At 40.7% G+C, this 15260-nt stretch overlaps 1 protein-coding gene across 1 annotated transcript in view; it reads right to left on the bottom strand.

The window, feature by feature from the left end:
• Positions 1 to 242: 242 nt before the first annotated feature.
• The window catches only part of zmat3 (zinc finger, matrin-type 3), a 34629-nt gene continuing 19611 nt past the window's right edge, over positions 243 to 15260 (bottom strand). Inside the window, exon 6 of the mRNA XM_022669977.2 lies at positions 243 to 2216. Within this exon, the coding sequence (XP_022525698.2) occupies positions 2008 to 2216 (209 nt within the window). The 3' untranslated portion in view covers positions 243 to 2007. The remainder of the gene's footprint in view (positions 2217 to 15260) is intronic.

The raw sequence follows: 15260 nt of genomic DNA, 5'->3' as shown, positions 1-15260 counted from the left end.
CCCTTTAATAATTTAAATGGCTTAAAAGGTAAATAATAGCCTTTTTCTGGGATTAAAAGCGTAAATTCAGCTGCAACTGGAAACATCTGCACAGCAAAACTGTGCTGGACTCTGAGGTACACAGCTTTCCACACTTGCTCACGTTTACAAGCACGTGCCCAACCATGTGGATGGAGGCCATGCGGCGGTTACCTCGTGTTGACACCTGTCCCCCCCTCCCCTCCCCTCGCCCTTCCCCTCCCCCTCATGCTTCTTAGGCAGCAGCAGCCTGTCACTCACCCAGACACAGAGACAGCGCTGTGTATCTACTTCTTGTGTTAAGAATCAAAATATTGCAGCATGATGTGTTTGATTTAATTGCCTTAAGTGGCATCGCATGTTCTGTGATTAACTATTGCGCATGCGCACATTGTGATGACGATGCTTAAGCGATTTATCATGCAGTTGCATCCTTCCATTTGCTCTGAACGTCGTCTGGGTTTCTCGACTGTCTACGAAGGATTCTTACAAAGTCTGCAAAGCTGAGAATACAGCCCGCTTCAGCCTCAGCCTAGGCTTTGGAAAGCAGCTATAGTGTTTCTAGTCTTTGTTGAGGTGCACACCAGCCAGACAAAAGAAAAGAACTGTGTCTGCAGGAGTAAACATTGCTACTGACTGCATGTACAACACACACGTGCAAAACTAATGAGGAACTGTTATTGTCATCGCAGTCACAGTACATTCAGCAGGTCCTGTAGAAGCCTGCAGCGCTATTTAACCTGCTAACCTGAGGCCTCGCCGATATAGGCTAACGCTAAATCTCTTCAGAAAGCACTCTGGGTTTCAGCACTCAGCTTCTAGCTTCTATTCCTGAAGTAACACAGTGAAACTGCAGCTAGCTGTGAGCTCGATGTTTAACTTGAACGATTTTGAGGCATTGCGTATATCAGTATCAGCTTTTTAACCCTGGTCCTGGAGGCACCCTGTCCTGTCTTGTCCTACACATGTATAGCTTTTTAGCCTTACTCCCCTTACACACTGGATTTAAGTAACCAGCCCAAAGGCTCAACACATACTTTAAGAATGGCAGGATTGTAATAAAAGCAGGAAAAACACTAAAATGTACATGGCAGAGTGCCTTTATGACCACAGATTGAGAAATACTGCTTTATATGTAGAGTCCTTTACCGTAAAAAATAGAAATTGCAAAATCATGGGTTTTAGAACAATCCCATTTTACCTCACTAACTAAATGAGAAGCTCCTAGTGCGATGGGTTAGTTACTGTATGTTAGAATGTGTCGAACATGAGGTTTCTGGGACAGACTCTGGGATCTACTGATTTAAAAGTGTGATGCCACAAAAGAACCACTTCTGGTGTACGTTTGATAACAAAAAACAAAAAACAGAGAACTACTGAGTCCACAATACTAGTCCATACTACCTATACAAACCATGTTCAAAGAAACAGATGAAATCTTAAAATATTTCTAGCAATATGTACTATTAAAAAACAAAAACAAAAAAAACAAGAAAACAACTGAACCAGGATCTCTACTGGCCTTCGAGTATTGACGAGTTCTCGTACGTTTATCTAGGATTAGTGCCTTTTTTATGTATCCTCATATAACAATGTGTCATTGTTAGCTAGCTTAAAGGCAAACTGATCCTAGATATCAAATTAAGACCACCTACCTCCTTCGTCCACCAAAAATAGTGCTCTTTTACACTGTCAGATTTGTCAGAAGGAACGCAGTTACTTAAGTACCATTAAAGTGGTTGGTTTAAACGTAGTTCGAAGTCCTCTTGAAGTAAGACGCACAATCTGACACTAAAATCACCTGTAATTCTGCAAGAGGTAGCTTTCGATTTTCGTTTTTTTCCACATTCTGTGTAAAGTCTACGAGTCTGGTTCAGAGTAGGAACACAATACAGACTGTTCTTCTGTAACAAAGCCATTTTTGGGCACTTGGAGAATTACACAGATGATTTCCTGTTCAGTATGGCCTCAGCTTGCCGACGGTCTCTTTTAGGTGTACCCCAGATTCTCCATCTCGCTGCGGTAGCGCTGTTCCGACACTTTGCTCTTGTGCTGTTTGCTCTCCAGGTGCAGGCGGAAGTCGGCTTCCTCGCTGGCCCCCGAGTTGCACATGGAGCAGTAGAACTGGCCGCTGGGCGTCACACACATGGCCAGGTCCCGTGGGATGCGCTGCCGTGGCCGGGGGTTGTAGTAAGGACCTGTAACGTACATTCACACAGCGTGATAAGTCGGGAGCATGCACAGTATATACACAGCAGTGTTGTGCCTGCAGGCAGATATACAGAACATGCATGCGCTCACGGACAGTGCGTACAGTAATGGAGACTAGATATGTCATATTAAATTATGACATGGAACAGGGTAACTCGGGGGAAGAAGCCCCTCAGGATAACAAAGGGGTCAGACATAATCACAACACATTTACTTAACCCTAGAACGCTAGTGTTAAAATTAGTAACACCATCACTACACTGTAAACCCACTATTTGTCTGAACTAAAAAAAATAGATAAATTTGATTTAAAATATATATATTTTTTTTTTATCTATTTTGAGTTATCTGAACATTTGTGGGCACGTATATACATTCAAACTGAGATATTTAAGTTGAATCAACTTATAATAACTGAGTTTAGTCTGTTGCCATTGGCAGCTTATTTTCAATTGGCTTTTGGCACAATCTATTTGCATACTGGGTGTGTCTCCCATTTTCTGACACTCACCATCAGTGTGTAGTGATTCACCCTATAGCATTCTCTTTCTTTATCTACTTTTCTATATGTATAAAAAAATGTATATATATATATACTTTTTTTTTTAAATACACATAGAAAAGTGTATGTATATATATATATATGTATATTCACCTGACCATCAGATATTCAAAGTAGAATTATTATGCAAAGCAATTTATATAACTAAAAACAATACAGTATATTATCATATATTTTGTGTTCTGGTTAAGTTGCTGAAAATTATATTGATTATGTAATTCTAACTAAAACCAATGTAGTGTATAGTACTTCAGAAAAATAATTTTGTAAATAAAATATATAAGTACACAAGATACAAGAAAATCCTCATTTAAAATATATATGTAAATATTTTTGTTAAGTTCACTTTACTTAAACATCATATATTACATGAACTCAAAATTTCTGGGGTAATTGGTTACTACTAAATGTTTAGTAGAGTTTAGTGAACCTGTTGGGTTTTACAGTGTAGGCATCAAGTTGGGTATACACTGTATGACATGTTTTGGAACCCTTCTTTAATTTTACAACATACAAATAACATAAAATAAAAAGGTACCAGGGATCACCCTATAAAAAAGCAGAAAATATATTGGAAAATCAGGTCATTCTTAACAGGTACTTTCCTAACAAAAAATATAATGCTGCTGGGAACTTGGTCTTGGTCCACCCATTCCTGGGACATGTGATCGCCTGCTTTCAGGTAAATTACACCCATAAAATATCTTACTCTCTATCTAAAAAAATCATCTAAATGCATGCCTCTTAAAAAACATAGATGGGAGAAGGACTCAACCATAACATTAATGACATCAATGCTCATCGCGCTGAAGCTCCCCAAAGTCCCATACAGCTCAGACAGCAGCAACACAATGAAAATCACATGAAAAAATTGTATTGGGTTAAAATCAACGCTCTAACTACCCAGACAGCAGCCCAGTGTTCGACCCAGACGACCATGACCGTCAAAAAATCCTGCTGGCTGTTAAACCTGAACTGCTGATTTGAGCTAAACCTGGTCCAGATAGCTGTTAAAAGCACTAATTACTGTTTTAGTTAATTGATTCAGAATGCATATTGAAGCTCTCCAATTAAAAAAAACATGAAAAATCTATTTAAAACAGGGAGAAAAACAAAACCTCTCTACTTTCAATGGAAGTCAATGTAAAAAGAGATTATTTCAGATCATTTTGGAGAATTTCCATTGGTCCAAGACATCTTGACACAGTATAGGGGACAAGTTATGTGTTAAAATTTTGTAGCAAATGGGGCACCAAGTGCACCGGTGGTCTAAAGCACTGCCCCTATGATTGGGATATCGCTGGTTCTATGCAGCTTTCCTGTCCTGCAGCTCGTCATCAGCTGCCGGAGTCCTGAGAGAGCACAGGGCTCCTTGCTTGGTTGGTTTATTATGCATTGAAATAAATGAGAGTGTCACGAATGGGGAGGGTTGGACGTAAGTGAAGAAATATATATTTATTAAAACAAACAAACTAATAAACTAACAAACAAACATGATAAACAAAAGTATTACTGAAAACAAACTGCAAGCATACAATACAAGGATAACTAAACGATGAAAACTAGACAAGGAATACAAAACTCAAAATAAATTAACTAGAAAACAGGAACCTAACAACAAGCAGCATGAGACACAAAGCAAACCTGATAAGACTACGGACAGCAATCAAAAGAAGGAGCTTATAAATACGAGAAGGGAACAGGAAACTGGAAACACCTGAGGATCTGTAACAAGGGGGCGGGGCTAGGGCGGATACAGGACAAAAACAAAACAGTAGCACATGGCTGGGAACACATGACAGGTAAACAGAGGGCAGGAGCACCAGGGATCAAATGAAGGGAAAACACAGGGCAGACATGGGATAAGGTGTGACAGAGAGAAGTTTGGTGTTTCTGGCTCGCTGTTTTAGTTCATTAGGCCATGTTAAGACCTTTCCTTGTAATAGGTTTCAGTGGCAAAGGAACCCACATTAAGCCTTTTTACATTAAGTGTTTTAGACTCTTACTGGTTCTTTGTCTAGCTGGGTTAGCTCTGTTAGCTGTGGTTCTGGAGTAACACTGCTGCTAGTCCTGCTAGTTTTAGTGTTTTTCTGTTGTATCACACCCAGCTTATCTCAGCCAGAGAAGTTAGTTAGTTGATTAGTTGGATCAGGTGTGCTGTAATTAGTATAAATCAACGACCGTAATTAAATAATAAATCTGCAGGGATGTGCTGCTGCTGAACTGAGAACCACTGAGCAGCTAAAGCTCACTTTCTCTTATTATTTGCATTTTAAAGCTCTAACACTCTTAACACAGACTATGCTGCTCAACGTGACCGGACTGAAAGTGTTTTCACCTCTCTAAATGCTTTAATGATCCTCTGTGAAGAAGAATAATGAGCCAAAACGTGATGCAACCGGAGTTACACGGCCAGTGTCATATATCTGCCGGCTTGTTGTGCTGTGACGTCAGTTCAGTGTGCTGTAGCATTAGCTTAAAGCTAGCATGTTTCTGATTATGACTCTGAGGATAATTCAGAGGATCCAGTGATGTTCAGGAGAAAGATGTACTTTGAATAAAACATACAGGGTTCATTTCGGCCATATAGAAATTCAACTTAGACAAGGAACCCCAAACATGGGCATAAACAACATGGTGCAGACTACAAAATAACAAAATGACAAAATGACAGCAGTGGTCTATATAGTGTCCTCGTACCAAAAGTGATCTTTTTATCAGTAACTGGGCTGATGTTTATCTTTATATAAATGTGCACCGAGTGCTTTACAGATTTAGTGCGCAGAGAGGCACTCTGGGATGCACAGACGGCGAAGTGACATTCCCATACAGCTGCTAACAGCTCTTTACCAGTGCGTTCAGCATGAGCTGATGAGAGCAGATGCCAGTAGCCTGAGGGGAAGATGAGTCATCTGTGGTCACAGCGCTGCGCTGGACATCTCTGTGTGGCATTTTATTAAGCCTAGCTTTAACTTAACGAGCAATCGTGCATTCTTCAATCAGACCCTAACCGGATAAGCAAAAGTCTTAACACCGCCGTGGGCAAGAATTACAGTCAGCTTGTCAGCTTGAACCATGTTTTATTCTGGGATGGAATTTACATCCCGCTATTTCTGGAATGCAGTTTTGAAAATATGATTAAACCCATAGGCTGGGTAGCTCTCTGTGTCTTCTATGATTTATCTGGGAGCTTGAAGATGCTATGTGTATGTGTGTGTGTGAGTGTGTAGACAGACGAGAGGCCGGGGGTGTGTGGACGGGTCAGTAAGGGCATGTGTGTGATTGAGACCTGGCACCATGTGGGTGACGTTCGAACGGCCAGGCTGACGTGGAGCCGAGTATCGGTTTCCAAACACCAAAGGCCTGGCGCCGCGCCTGCATTTAGCGATCCTGCCGCGGTGCGCTGGATTCACACAGGCTGGCCCACTGTCGCTCAACACTGCTGCCAGCTGCTGAAACCAGGCCCTGCTGCCAAAGCACGGATCAGAAATTTAGCATTTAGCGCCACCGCTCTGACCGCCGGCCAGAAATCCACCCCCTGTGGGATGCTCGCCACACGAGAGCGCAGGCATGTGATCATCATCTGAAGATAGGAAACTACACCACTGAAACACTGGAAATACATACAGTATGTAGATATATAGCAAAAATAATGCACCTGAATTGTTCTTGAGACAACTTTAGATTAATGCAATACAGATGCAATCATTACAAGGTACTGTGGCAAATTTAAAGGGGACATGAAACATTTCAGTTTGTACAAGTTTTCTAAGGTATTAAATATAATGGAATTTATTTTGGGGGAATTTTTTATATAAAATGTTTACACACTAAATTATAATATATTTATGTTTGTTACGTTTGGGCTAGTGCACCGCCATGTTGCCCGTGCAGCACTGGTGACGTCACGAGGTTGGTTGGTTGAAAAGTCCAGGTATAAAGCTAGGGGAAAAGAGCTTGTGGTTTGTGGAGACCATGGATGAAGACGAAGCTGAACTAGGCTAACGTGGAGCATTTACTCAGAGATCTTTCCTGTATAAACCTGAGCAGAACTTTTTAGATGCTTTTCTGAGAGCGAGACTTTTGGGGGTATCTATTCTCTCTCTATGGGAGGTCCGTGCAGAAACCCTGCAGCGCGTCCACAGCAGGTACTACCATCCCATTAACTAGCTTGTTTATATAACTTACATTTAGCTATTTAACATGTAAAGTCCAGAGTCCATTAAGACTGAATGAAACGTACATGATTTAAGTGGATACTGAAACACCCAGGCGCTGTTTGGTTAATAAACCGTTCAGTTTAGAAGTTTGAAGGATTGCTGGGTAGCTAGCTTCATCTAGTTAGCGTTAGTTAATTAGCAAGCATTGGCTAGCTATGGTAAGCTAGCTAGCTAAGTAGCTAACGCTAGCTCTGTTATCTTTTAACTGTCAGCTTATCTAGACTTTGGGTAAAGTTACCTTCCGCTGCTCTGCTGTTTCGGCGCGTTGTTTAGCTCGTACAGCTGCTGCTATCATAGAAACGTTACCCTCAGTTTGACGGTCTGTACATCCCAGTTGTTCAGAGGAAGAATAAAAACGGAGGAAAAAAGCCTCGGACTGCAGCTTATTTATCCGGCACTAATGCTCCTGACTCAAACCCCTCTCCTTCATATAGTCCTGGTCTAGAAAGTGCTCTCTACTAACCCCTAGCATTACAGCTAACCGGAGGATTCTCGCGCTTCAGCGTCACTAGCCACCGCCGAAGAACAGCTGTCCGCTTAAGAGGCGAGATATGAAAGTGAAAGTGAACCTTTCTTAATACAAAAGTGCCCCCCCCTTTGCAACGATATTTGGTTTGATTTTATTATCTATTGAGGAACTAAATTACTGTAGGCTCATAGTTTATGTTAGTGAGGCGTCTGAGAACCAACCTCGTGACGTCACTTTCAGCGCTGGAACAAGATGGCGCTGCGCTTACTTAAAAAAATGACATTTAGATTGCTTATTATTTTAACTCAGTTTCACTGACAACTGTTAAACTTATAAGATTTTTAGAGTGAAAATACATCTTGTGAATTATACTAAATACTTGAAGTGTTTCATGTCCACTTTAAGGTGATATTACAGAACCAAACTATTGTGTCCCATGACTTTTGCCATGTCCCATGCGGTCTTTACACAGACAATTATAGCTGGATGGTCATGATCATTACTTTTTACGTTGCCTTGCATGCTGGCTAGTGTCCAAACTCACTAACAAGATAACGCCTCACAACTTATACAGGTGTAGGGAGCATTCCCAAGCCCCCCCATATGGTTACAGTACATGCCCAGTTCATGTATTGCCATCCCATGACTCTTGGCATGTCTATTTTCATTATATATACATACACTATATTGCCAAAAATATTCGCTCACCCATCCAAATCATTGATGGCAATGGAAGTCTTTCATTCACACAGAGTTCACCAACTTTCTGCAGAGTCACTACACCAATCACTACACACCTCCAAACTTCATGTAGCTTCAGAGTTCATCACTACACACCTCCAAACTTAATGTAGCTTCAGAGTTCATCAATCACTACACACCTCCAAACTTCATGTAGCTTCAGAGTTCATCAATCACTACACACCTCCAAACTTCATGTAGCTTCAGAGTTCATCAATCACTACACACCTCCAAACTTCATGTAGCTTCAGAGTTCATCAATCACTACACACCTCCAAACTTCATGTAGATTCAGAGTTCATCAATCACTACACACCTCCAAACTTCATGTAGCTTCAGAGTTCATCAATCACTACACACCTCCAAACTTCATGTAGCTTCAGAGTTCATCAATCACTACACACCTCCAAACTTCATGTAGCTTCAGAGTTCATCAATCACTACACACCTCCAAACTTCATGTAGCTTCAGAGTTCATCAATCACTACACACCTCCAAACTTCATGTAGCTTCAGAGTTCATCAATCACTACACACCTCCAAACTTCATGTAGCTTCAGACAAGATCATCACTACACACCTCCAAACTTCATGTAGCTTCAGAGTTCATCAATCACTACACACCTCCAAACTACATGTAGATTCAGAGTTCATCAATCACTACACACCTTCAATTTTCATGTAGCTTCAGAGTTCATCAATCACTACACACCTTCAATCTTCATGTAGCTTCAGAGTTCATCAATCACTACACACCTCCAAACTTCATGTAGATTCAGAGTTCATCAATCACTACACACCTCCAAACTTCATGTAGCTTCAGAGTTCATCAATCACTACACACCTCCAAACTTCATGTAGCTTCAGAGTTCATCAATCACTACACACCTCCAAACTTCATGTAGCTTCAGAGTTCATCAATCACTACACACCTCCAAACTTCATGTAGATTCAGAGTTCATCAATCACTACACACCTCCAAACTTCATGTAGCTTCAGAGTTCATCAATCACTACACACCTCCAAACTTCATGTAGCTTCAGAGTTCATCAATCACTACACACCTCCAAACTTCATGTAGCTTCAGAGTTCATCAATCACTACACACCTCCAAACTTCATGTAGCTTCAGACAAGATCATCACTACACACCTCCAAACTTCATGTAGCTTCAGAGTTCATCAATCACTACACACCTCCAAACTACATGTAGATTCAGAGTTCATCAATCACTACACACCTTCAATCTTCATGTAGCTTCAGAGTTCATCAATCACTACACACCTTCAATCTTCATGTAGCTTCAGAGTTCATCAATCACTACACACCTCCAAACTTCATGTAGATTCAGAGTTCATCAATCACTACACACCTCCAAACTTCATGTAGCTTCAGAGTTCATCAATCACTACACACCTCCAAACTTCATGTAGCTTCAGAGTTCATCAATCACTACACACCTCCAAACTTCATGTAGATTCAGAGTTCATCAATCACTACACACCTCCAAACTTCATGTAGCTTCAGAGTTCATCAATCACTACACACCTCCAAACTTCATGTAGCTTCAGAGTTCATCAATCACTACACACCTCCAAACTTCATGTAGCTTCAGAGTTCATCAATCACTACACACCTCCAAACTTCATGTAGCTTCAGACAAGATCATCACTACACACCTCCAAACTTCATGTAGCTTCAGAGTTCATCAATCACTACACACCTCCAAACTACATGTAGATTCAGAGTTCATCAATCACTACACACCTTCAATCTTCATGTAGCTTCAGAGTTCATCAATCACTACACACCTTCAATCTTCATGTAGCTTCAGAGTTCATCAATCACTACACACCTCCAAACTTCATGTAGATTCAGAGTTCATCAATCACTACACACCTCCAAACTTCATGTAGCTTCAGAGTTCATCAATCACTACACACCTCCAAACTTCATGTAGCTTCAGAGTTCATCAATCACTACACACCTCCAAACTTCATGTAGCTTCAGAGTTCATCAATCACTACACACCTCCAAACTTCATGTAGATTCAGAGTTCATCAATCACTACACACCTCCAAACTTCATGTAGCTTCAGAGTTCATCAATCACTACACACCTCCAAACTTCATGTAGCTTCAGAGTTCATCAATCACTACACACCTCCAAACTTCATGTAGCTTCAGAGTTCATCAATCACTACACACCTCCAAACTTCATGTAGCTTCAGACAAGATCATCACTACACACCTCCAAACTTCATGTAGCTTCAGAGTTCATCAATCACTACACACCTCCAAACTACATGTAGATTCAGAGTTCATCAATCACTACACACCTTCAATCTTCATGTAGCTTCAGAGTTCATCAATCACTACACACCTTCAATCTTCATGTAGCTTCAGAGTTCATCAATCACTACACACCTCCAAACTTCATGTAGATTCAGAGTTCATCAATCACTACACACCTCCAAACTTCATGTAGCTTCAGAGTTCATCAATCACTACACACCTCCAAACTTCATGTAGATTCAGAGTTCATCAATCACTACACACCTCCAAACTTCATGTAGCTTCAGAGTTCATCAATCACTACACACCTCCAAACTTCATGTAGATTCAGAGTTCATCAATCACTACACACCTCCAAACTTCATGTAGCTTCAGAGTTCATCAATCACTACACACCTCCAAACTTCATGTAGCTTCAGAGTTCATCAATCACTACACACCTCCAAACTTCATGTAGCTTCAGAATTCATCAATCACTACACACCTCCAAACTTCATGTAGCTTCAGAGTTCATCATCACTAGACACCTCCAAACTTCATGTAGCTTCAGAGTTCATCAATCACTACACACCTCCAAACTTCATGTAGCTTCAGAGTTCATCAATCACTACACACCTCCAAACTTCATGTAGATTCAGAGTTCATCAATCACTACACACCTCCAAACTTCATGTAGCTTCAGATAAGATCATCACTACACACCTCCAAACTTCATGTAGCTTCAGAGTTCATCACTACACACCTCCAAACTTCATGTAGCTTCAGAGTTCATCAATCACTACACACCTCCAAACTTCATGTAGCTTCAGACAAGATCATCACTACACACCTCCAAACTTCATGTAGCTTCAGATTAGATCAATCACTACACACCTCCAAACTTCATGTAGCTTCAGAGTTCATCAATCACTACACACCTCCAAACTTCATGTAGCTTCAGAGTTCATCAATCACTACACACCTCCAAACTTCATGTAGCTTCAGAGTTCATCATCACTAGACACCTCCAAACTTCATGTAGCTTCAGAGTTCATCAATCACTACACACCTCCAAACTTCATGTAGATTCAGAGTTCATCAATCACTACACACCTCCAAACTTCATGTAGCTTCAGGGTTCATCAATCACTACACACCTCCAAACTTCATGTAGCTTCAGAGTTCATCAATCACTACACACCTTCAATCTTCATGTAGCTTCAGAGTTCATCAATCACTACACACCTTCAATCTTCATGTAGCTTCAGAGTTCATCAATCACTACACACCTCCAAACTTCATGTAGATTCAGAGTTCATCAATCACTACACACCTCCAAACTTCATGTAGCTTCAGAGTTCATCAATCACTACACACCTCCAAACTTCATGTAGATTCAGAGTTCATCAATCACTACACACCTCCAAACTTCATGTAGCTTCAGAGTTCATCAATCACTACACACCTCCAAACTTCATGTAGATTCAGAGTTCATCAATCACTACACACCTCCAAACTTCATGTAGCTTCAGAGTTCATCAATCACTACACACCTCCAAACTTCATGTAGCTTCAGAGTTCATCAATCACTACACACCTCCAAACTTCATGTAGCTTCAGAATTCATCAATCACTACACACCTCCAAACTTCATGTAGCTTCAGAGTTCATCATCACTAGACACCTCCAAACTTCATGTAGCTTCAGAGTTCATCAATCACTACACACCTCCAAACTTCATGTAGCTTCAGAGTTCATCAATCACTACACACCTCCAAACTTCATGTAGATTCAGAGTTCATCAATCACTACACACCTCCAAACTTCATGTAGCTTCAGATAAGATCATCACTACACACCTCCAAACTTCATGTAGCTTCAGAGTTCATCACTACACACCTCCAAACTTCATGTAGCTTCAGAGTTCATCAATCACTACACACCTCCAAACTTCATGTAGCTTCAGACAAGATCATCACTACACACCTCCAAACTTCATGTAGCTTCAGATTAGATCAATCACTACACACCTCCAAACTTCATGTAGCTTCAGAGTTCATCAATCACTACACACCTCCAAACTTCATGTAGCTTCAGAGTTCATCAATCACTACACACCTCCAAACTTCATGTAGCTTCAGAGTTCATCATCACTAGACACCTCCAAACTTCATGTAGCTTCAGAGTTCATCAATCACTACACACCTCCAAACTTCATGTAGATTCAGAGTTCATCAATCACTACACACCTCCAAACTTCATGTAGCTTCAGGGTTCATCAATCACTACACACCTCCAAACTTCATGTAGCTTCAGAGTTCATCAATCACTACACACCTCCAAACTTCATGTAGCTTCAGAGTTCATCAATCACTACACACCTCCAAACTTCATGTAGCTTCAGATAAGATTATCACTACACACCTCCAAACTTCATGTAGCTTCAGAGTTCATCACTACACACCTCCAAACTTCATGTAGCTTCAGATAAGATTATCACTACACACCTCCAAACTTCATGTAGCTTCAGAGTTCATCACTACACACCTCCAAACTTCATGTAGCTTCAGAGTTCATCAATCACTACACACCTCCAAACTTCATGTAGCTTCAGACAAGATCATCACTACACACCTCCAAACTTCATGTAGCTTCAGATTAGATCAATCACTACACACCTTCAATCTTCATGTAGCTTCAGAGTTCATCACTACACACCTCCAAACTTCATGTAGATTCAGAGTTCATCAATCACTACACACCTCCAAACTTCATGTAGCTTCAGAGTTCATCAATCACTACACACCTCCAAACTTCATGTAGATTCAGAGTTCATCAATCACTACACACCTCCAAACTTCATGTAGCTTCAGATAAGATCATCACTACACACCTCCAAACTTCATGTAGCTTCAGAGTTCATCACTACACACCTCCAAACTTCATGTAGCTTCAGAGTTCATCAATCACTACACACCTCCAAACTTCATGTAGCTTCAGAGTTCATCAATCACTACACACCTCCAAACTTCATGTAGATTCAGAGTTCATCAATCACTACACACCTCCAAACTTCATGTAGCTTCAGAGTTCATCAATCACTACACACCTCCAAACTTCATGTAGCTTCAGAGTTCATCAATCACTACACACCTCCAAACTTCATGTAGATTCAGAGTTCATCAATCACTACACACCTCCAAACTTCATGTAGCTTCAGAGTTCATCAATCACTACACACCTCCAAACTTCATGTAGCTTCAGATAAGATCATCACTACACACCTCCAAACTTCATGTAGCTTCAGAGTTCATCACTACACACCTCCAAACTTCATGTAGCTTCAGAGTTCATCAATCACTACACACCTCCAAACTTCATGTAGCTTCAGAGTTCATCACTACACACCTCCAAACTTCATGTAGCTTCAGATTAGATCAATCACTACACACCTTCAATCTTCATGTAGCTTCAGATTAGATCAGGAACAGTAGAGTGTAGAGAGATTCATGGGATGATCAAGGATCTAAATATCATAGAGGTTTATGTTCTTAGGGCACAATGTTTCCCGGGCCTGTGTACTTGTCCTATTTTTTCAGCTCTCTATGTTCTCAGCGTTCTGCGTACCAAGGTTCCTATTTTCGTGGGGCCTTCTGTTCACAGGGGTCTGTGTACCTAGTTGTTCCCAATATCTAATGCTTATACAGTCATATTTTTTTTGGGTCTTATATTCCAAGGGTCCTATTTTGTCAGGGCCCTATGTTCCTCAAGGCTCTATGTTCTCAAGACTCTATGTACCTAATGTCCTATCTTTCCAGTGTCTAATGTTCATACAGTCATGTATTATAAGGGTCTAGATCAGGGGTGTCCAAACTTTTTTTGTTGGGGGCCAGAAGGAGAAATATATTTGAAGTCACGGGCCACAGACTCTGTAATAAAACAAATAATGAAATATACCACTTTAAATAATACTTTTTTTCCTTATTATTTCATTTACACACCATTTTACTTGACTAACTGTATCTATCTTTGACAGTGTTGTGTAAACTAAGATTTTTCAAATTGATGTTTAATTTCATGATGTCTCTTAATATTAAACTCCTTAATTACAGCAACTTTTAGACTCTTTGGCCCGTTTTTCTGCGCTAGAAATGCGCACCCTCTCCTCTTTTAGACTCTTTTGCCCCGTTTTACTGCGCTAGAAATGCGCACCCTCTCCGCTTTTAGACTCTTTAGCCTGTTTTTCTGCGCTAGAAATGCGCACTCTCTCCGCTTTTAGACTCTTTTGCCCCGTTTTACTGCACTAGAAATGCGCAATCTCTCCGCTTTTAGACTCTTTAGCCTGTTTTTCTGCGCTAGAAATGCGCACTCTCTCCGCTTTTAGACTCTTTTGCCCCGTTTTACTGCACTAGAAATGCGCACTCTCTCCGCTTTTAGACTCTTTTGCCCCATTTTTCTGTGCTAGAAATGCGCACTCTCTCCGCTTTTAGACTCTTTTGCCCCATTTTTCTGTGCTAGAAATGCGCACTCTCTCCGACTCCTTGGCCCGTTTCTGACTCCTAGCATTCAAACTCTGAATCTCACATTATAAAAACCTGCTTAACAGCGGGCCAACTTTCATTCTATTTCTATTTTCTTTCGCCGGCTGCTCCAAAAAAGGAAACGGACCGCAAATGGCCCGCAGGCCGTAGTTTAGACACCCCTGGTCTAGGGTCTACGTTTCACTGGCCCAATATTTTTAATATTTTCAATAAAAAAATACAAAAAC

The sequence above is a fragment of the Astyanax mexicanus genome, chromosome 16, assembly GCF_023375975.1.
Source record: "Astyanax mexicanus isolate ESR-SI-001 chromosome 16, AstMex3_surface, whole genome shotgun sequence".
Classification (NCBI taxonomy): domain Eukaryota; kingdom Metazoa; phylum Chordata; class Actinopteri; order Characiformes; family Acestrorhamphidae; genus Astyanax; species Astyanax mexicanus.
The sequence above is the reverse complement of the archived record's forward strand: the minus strand, read 5'-3'. Positions and strand labels throughout refer to the sequence as shown.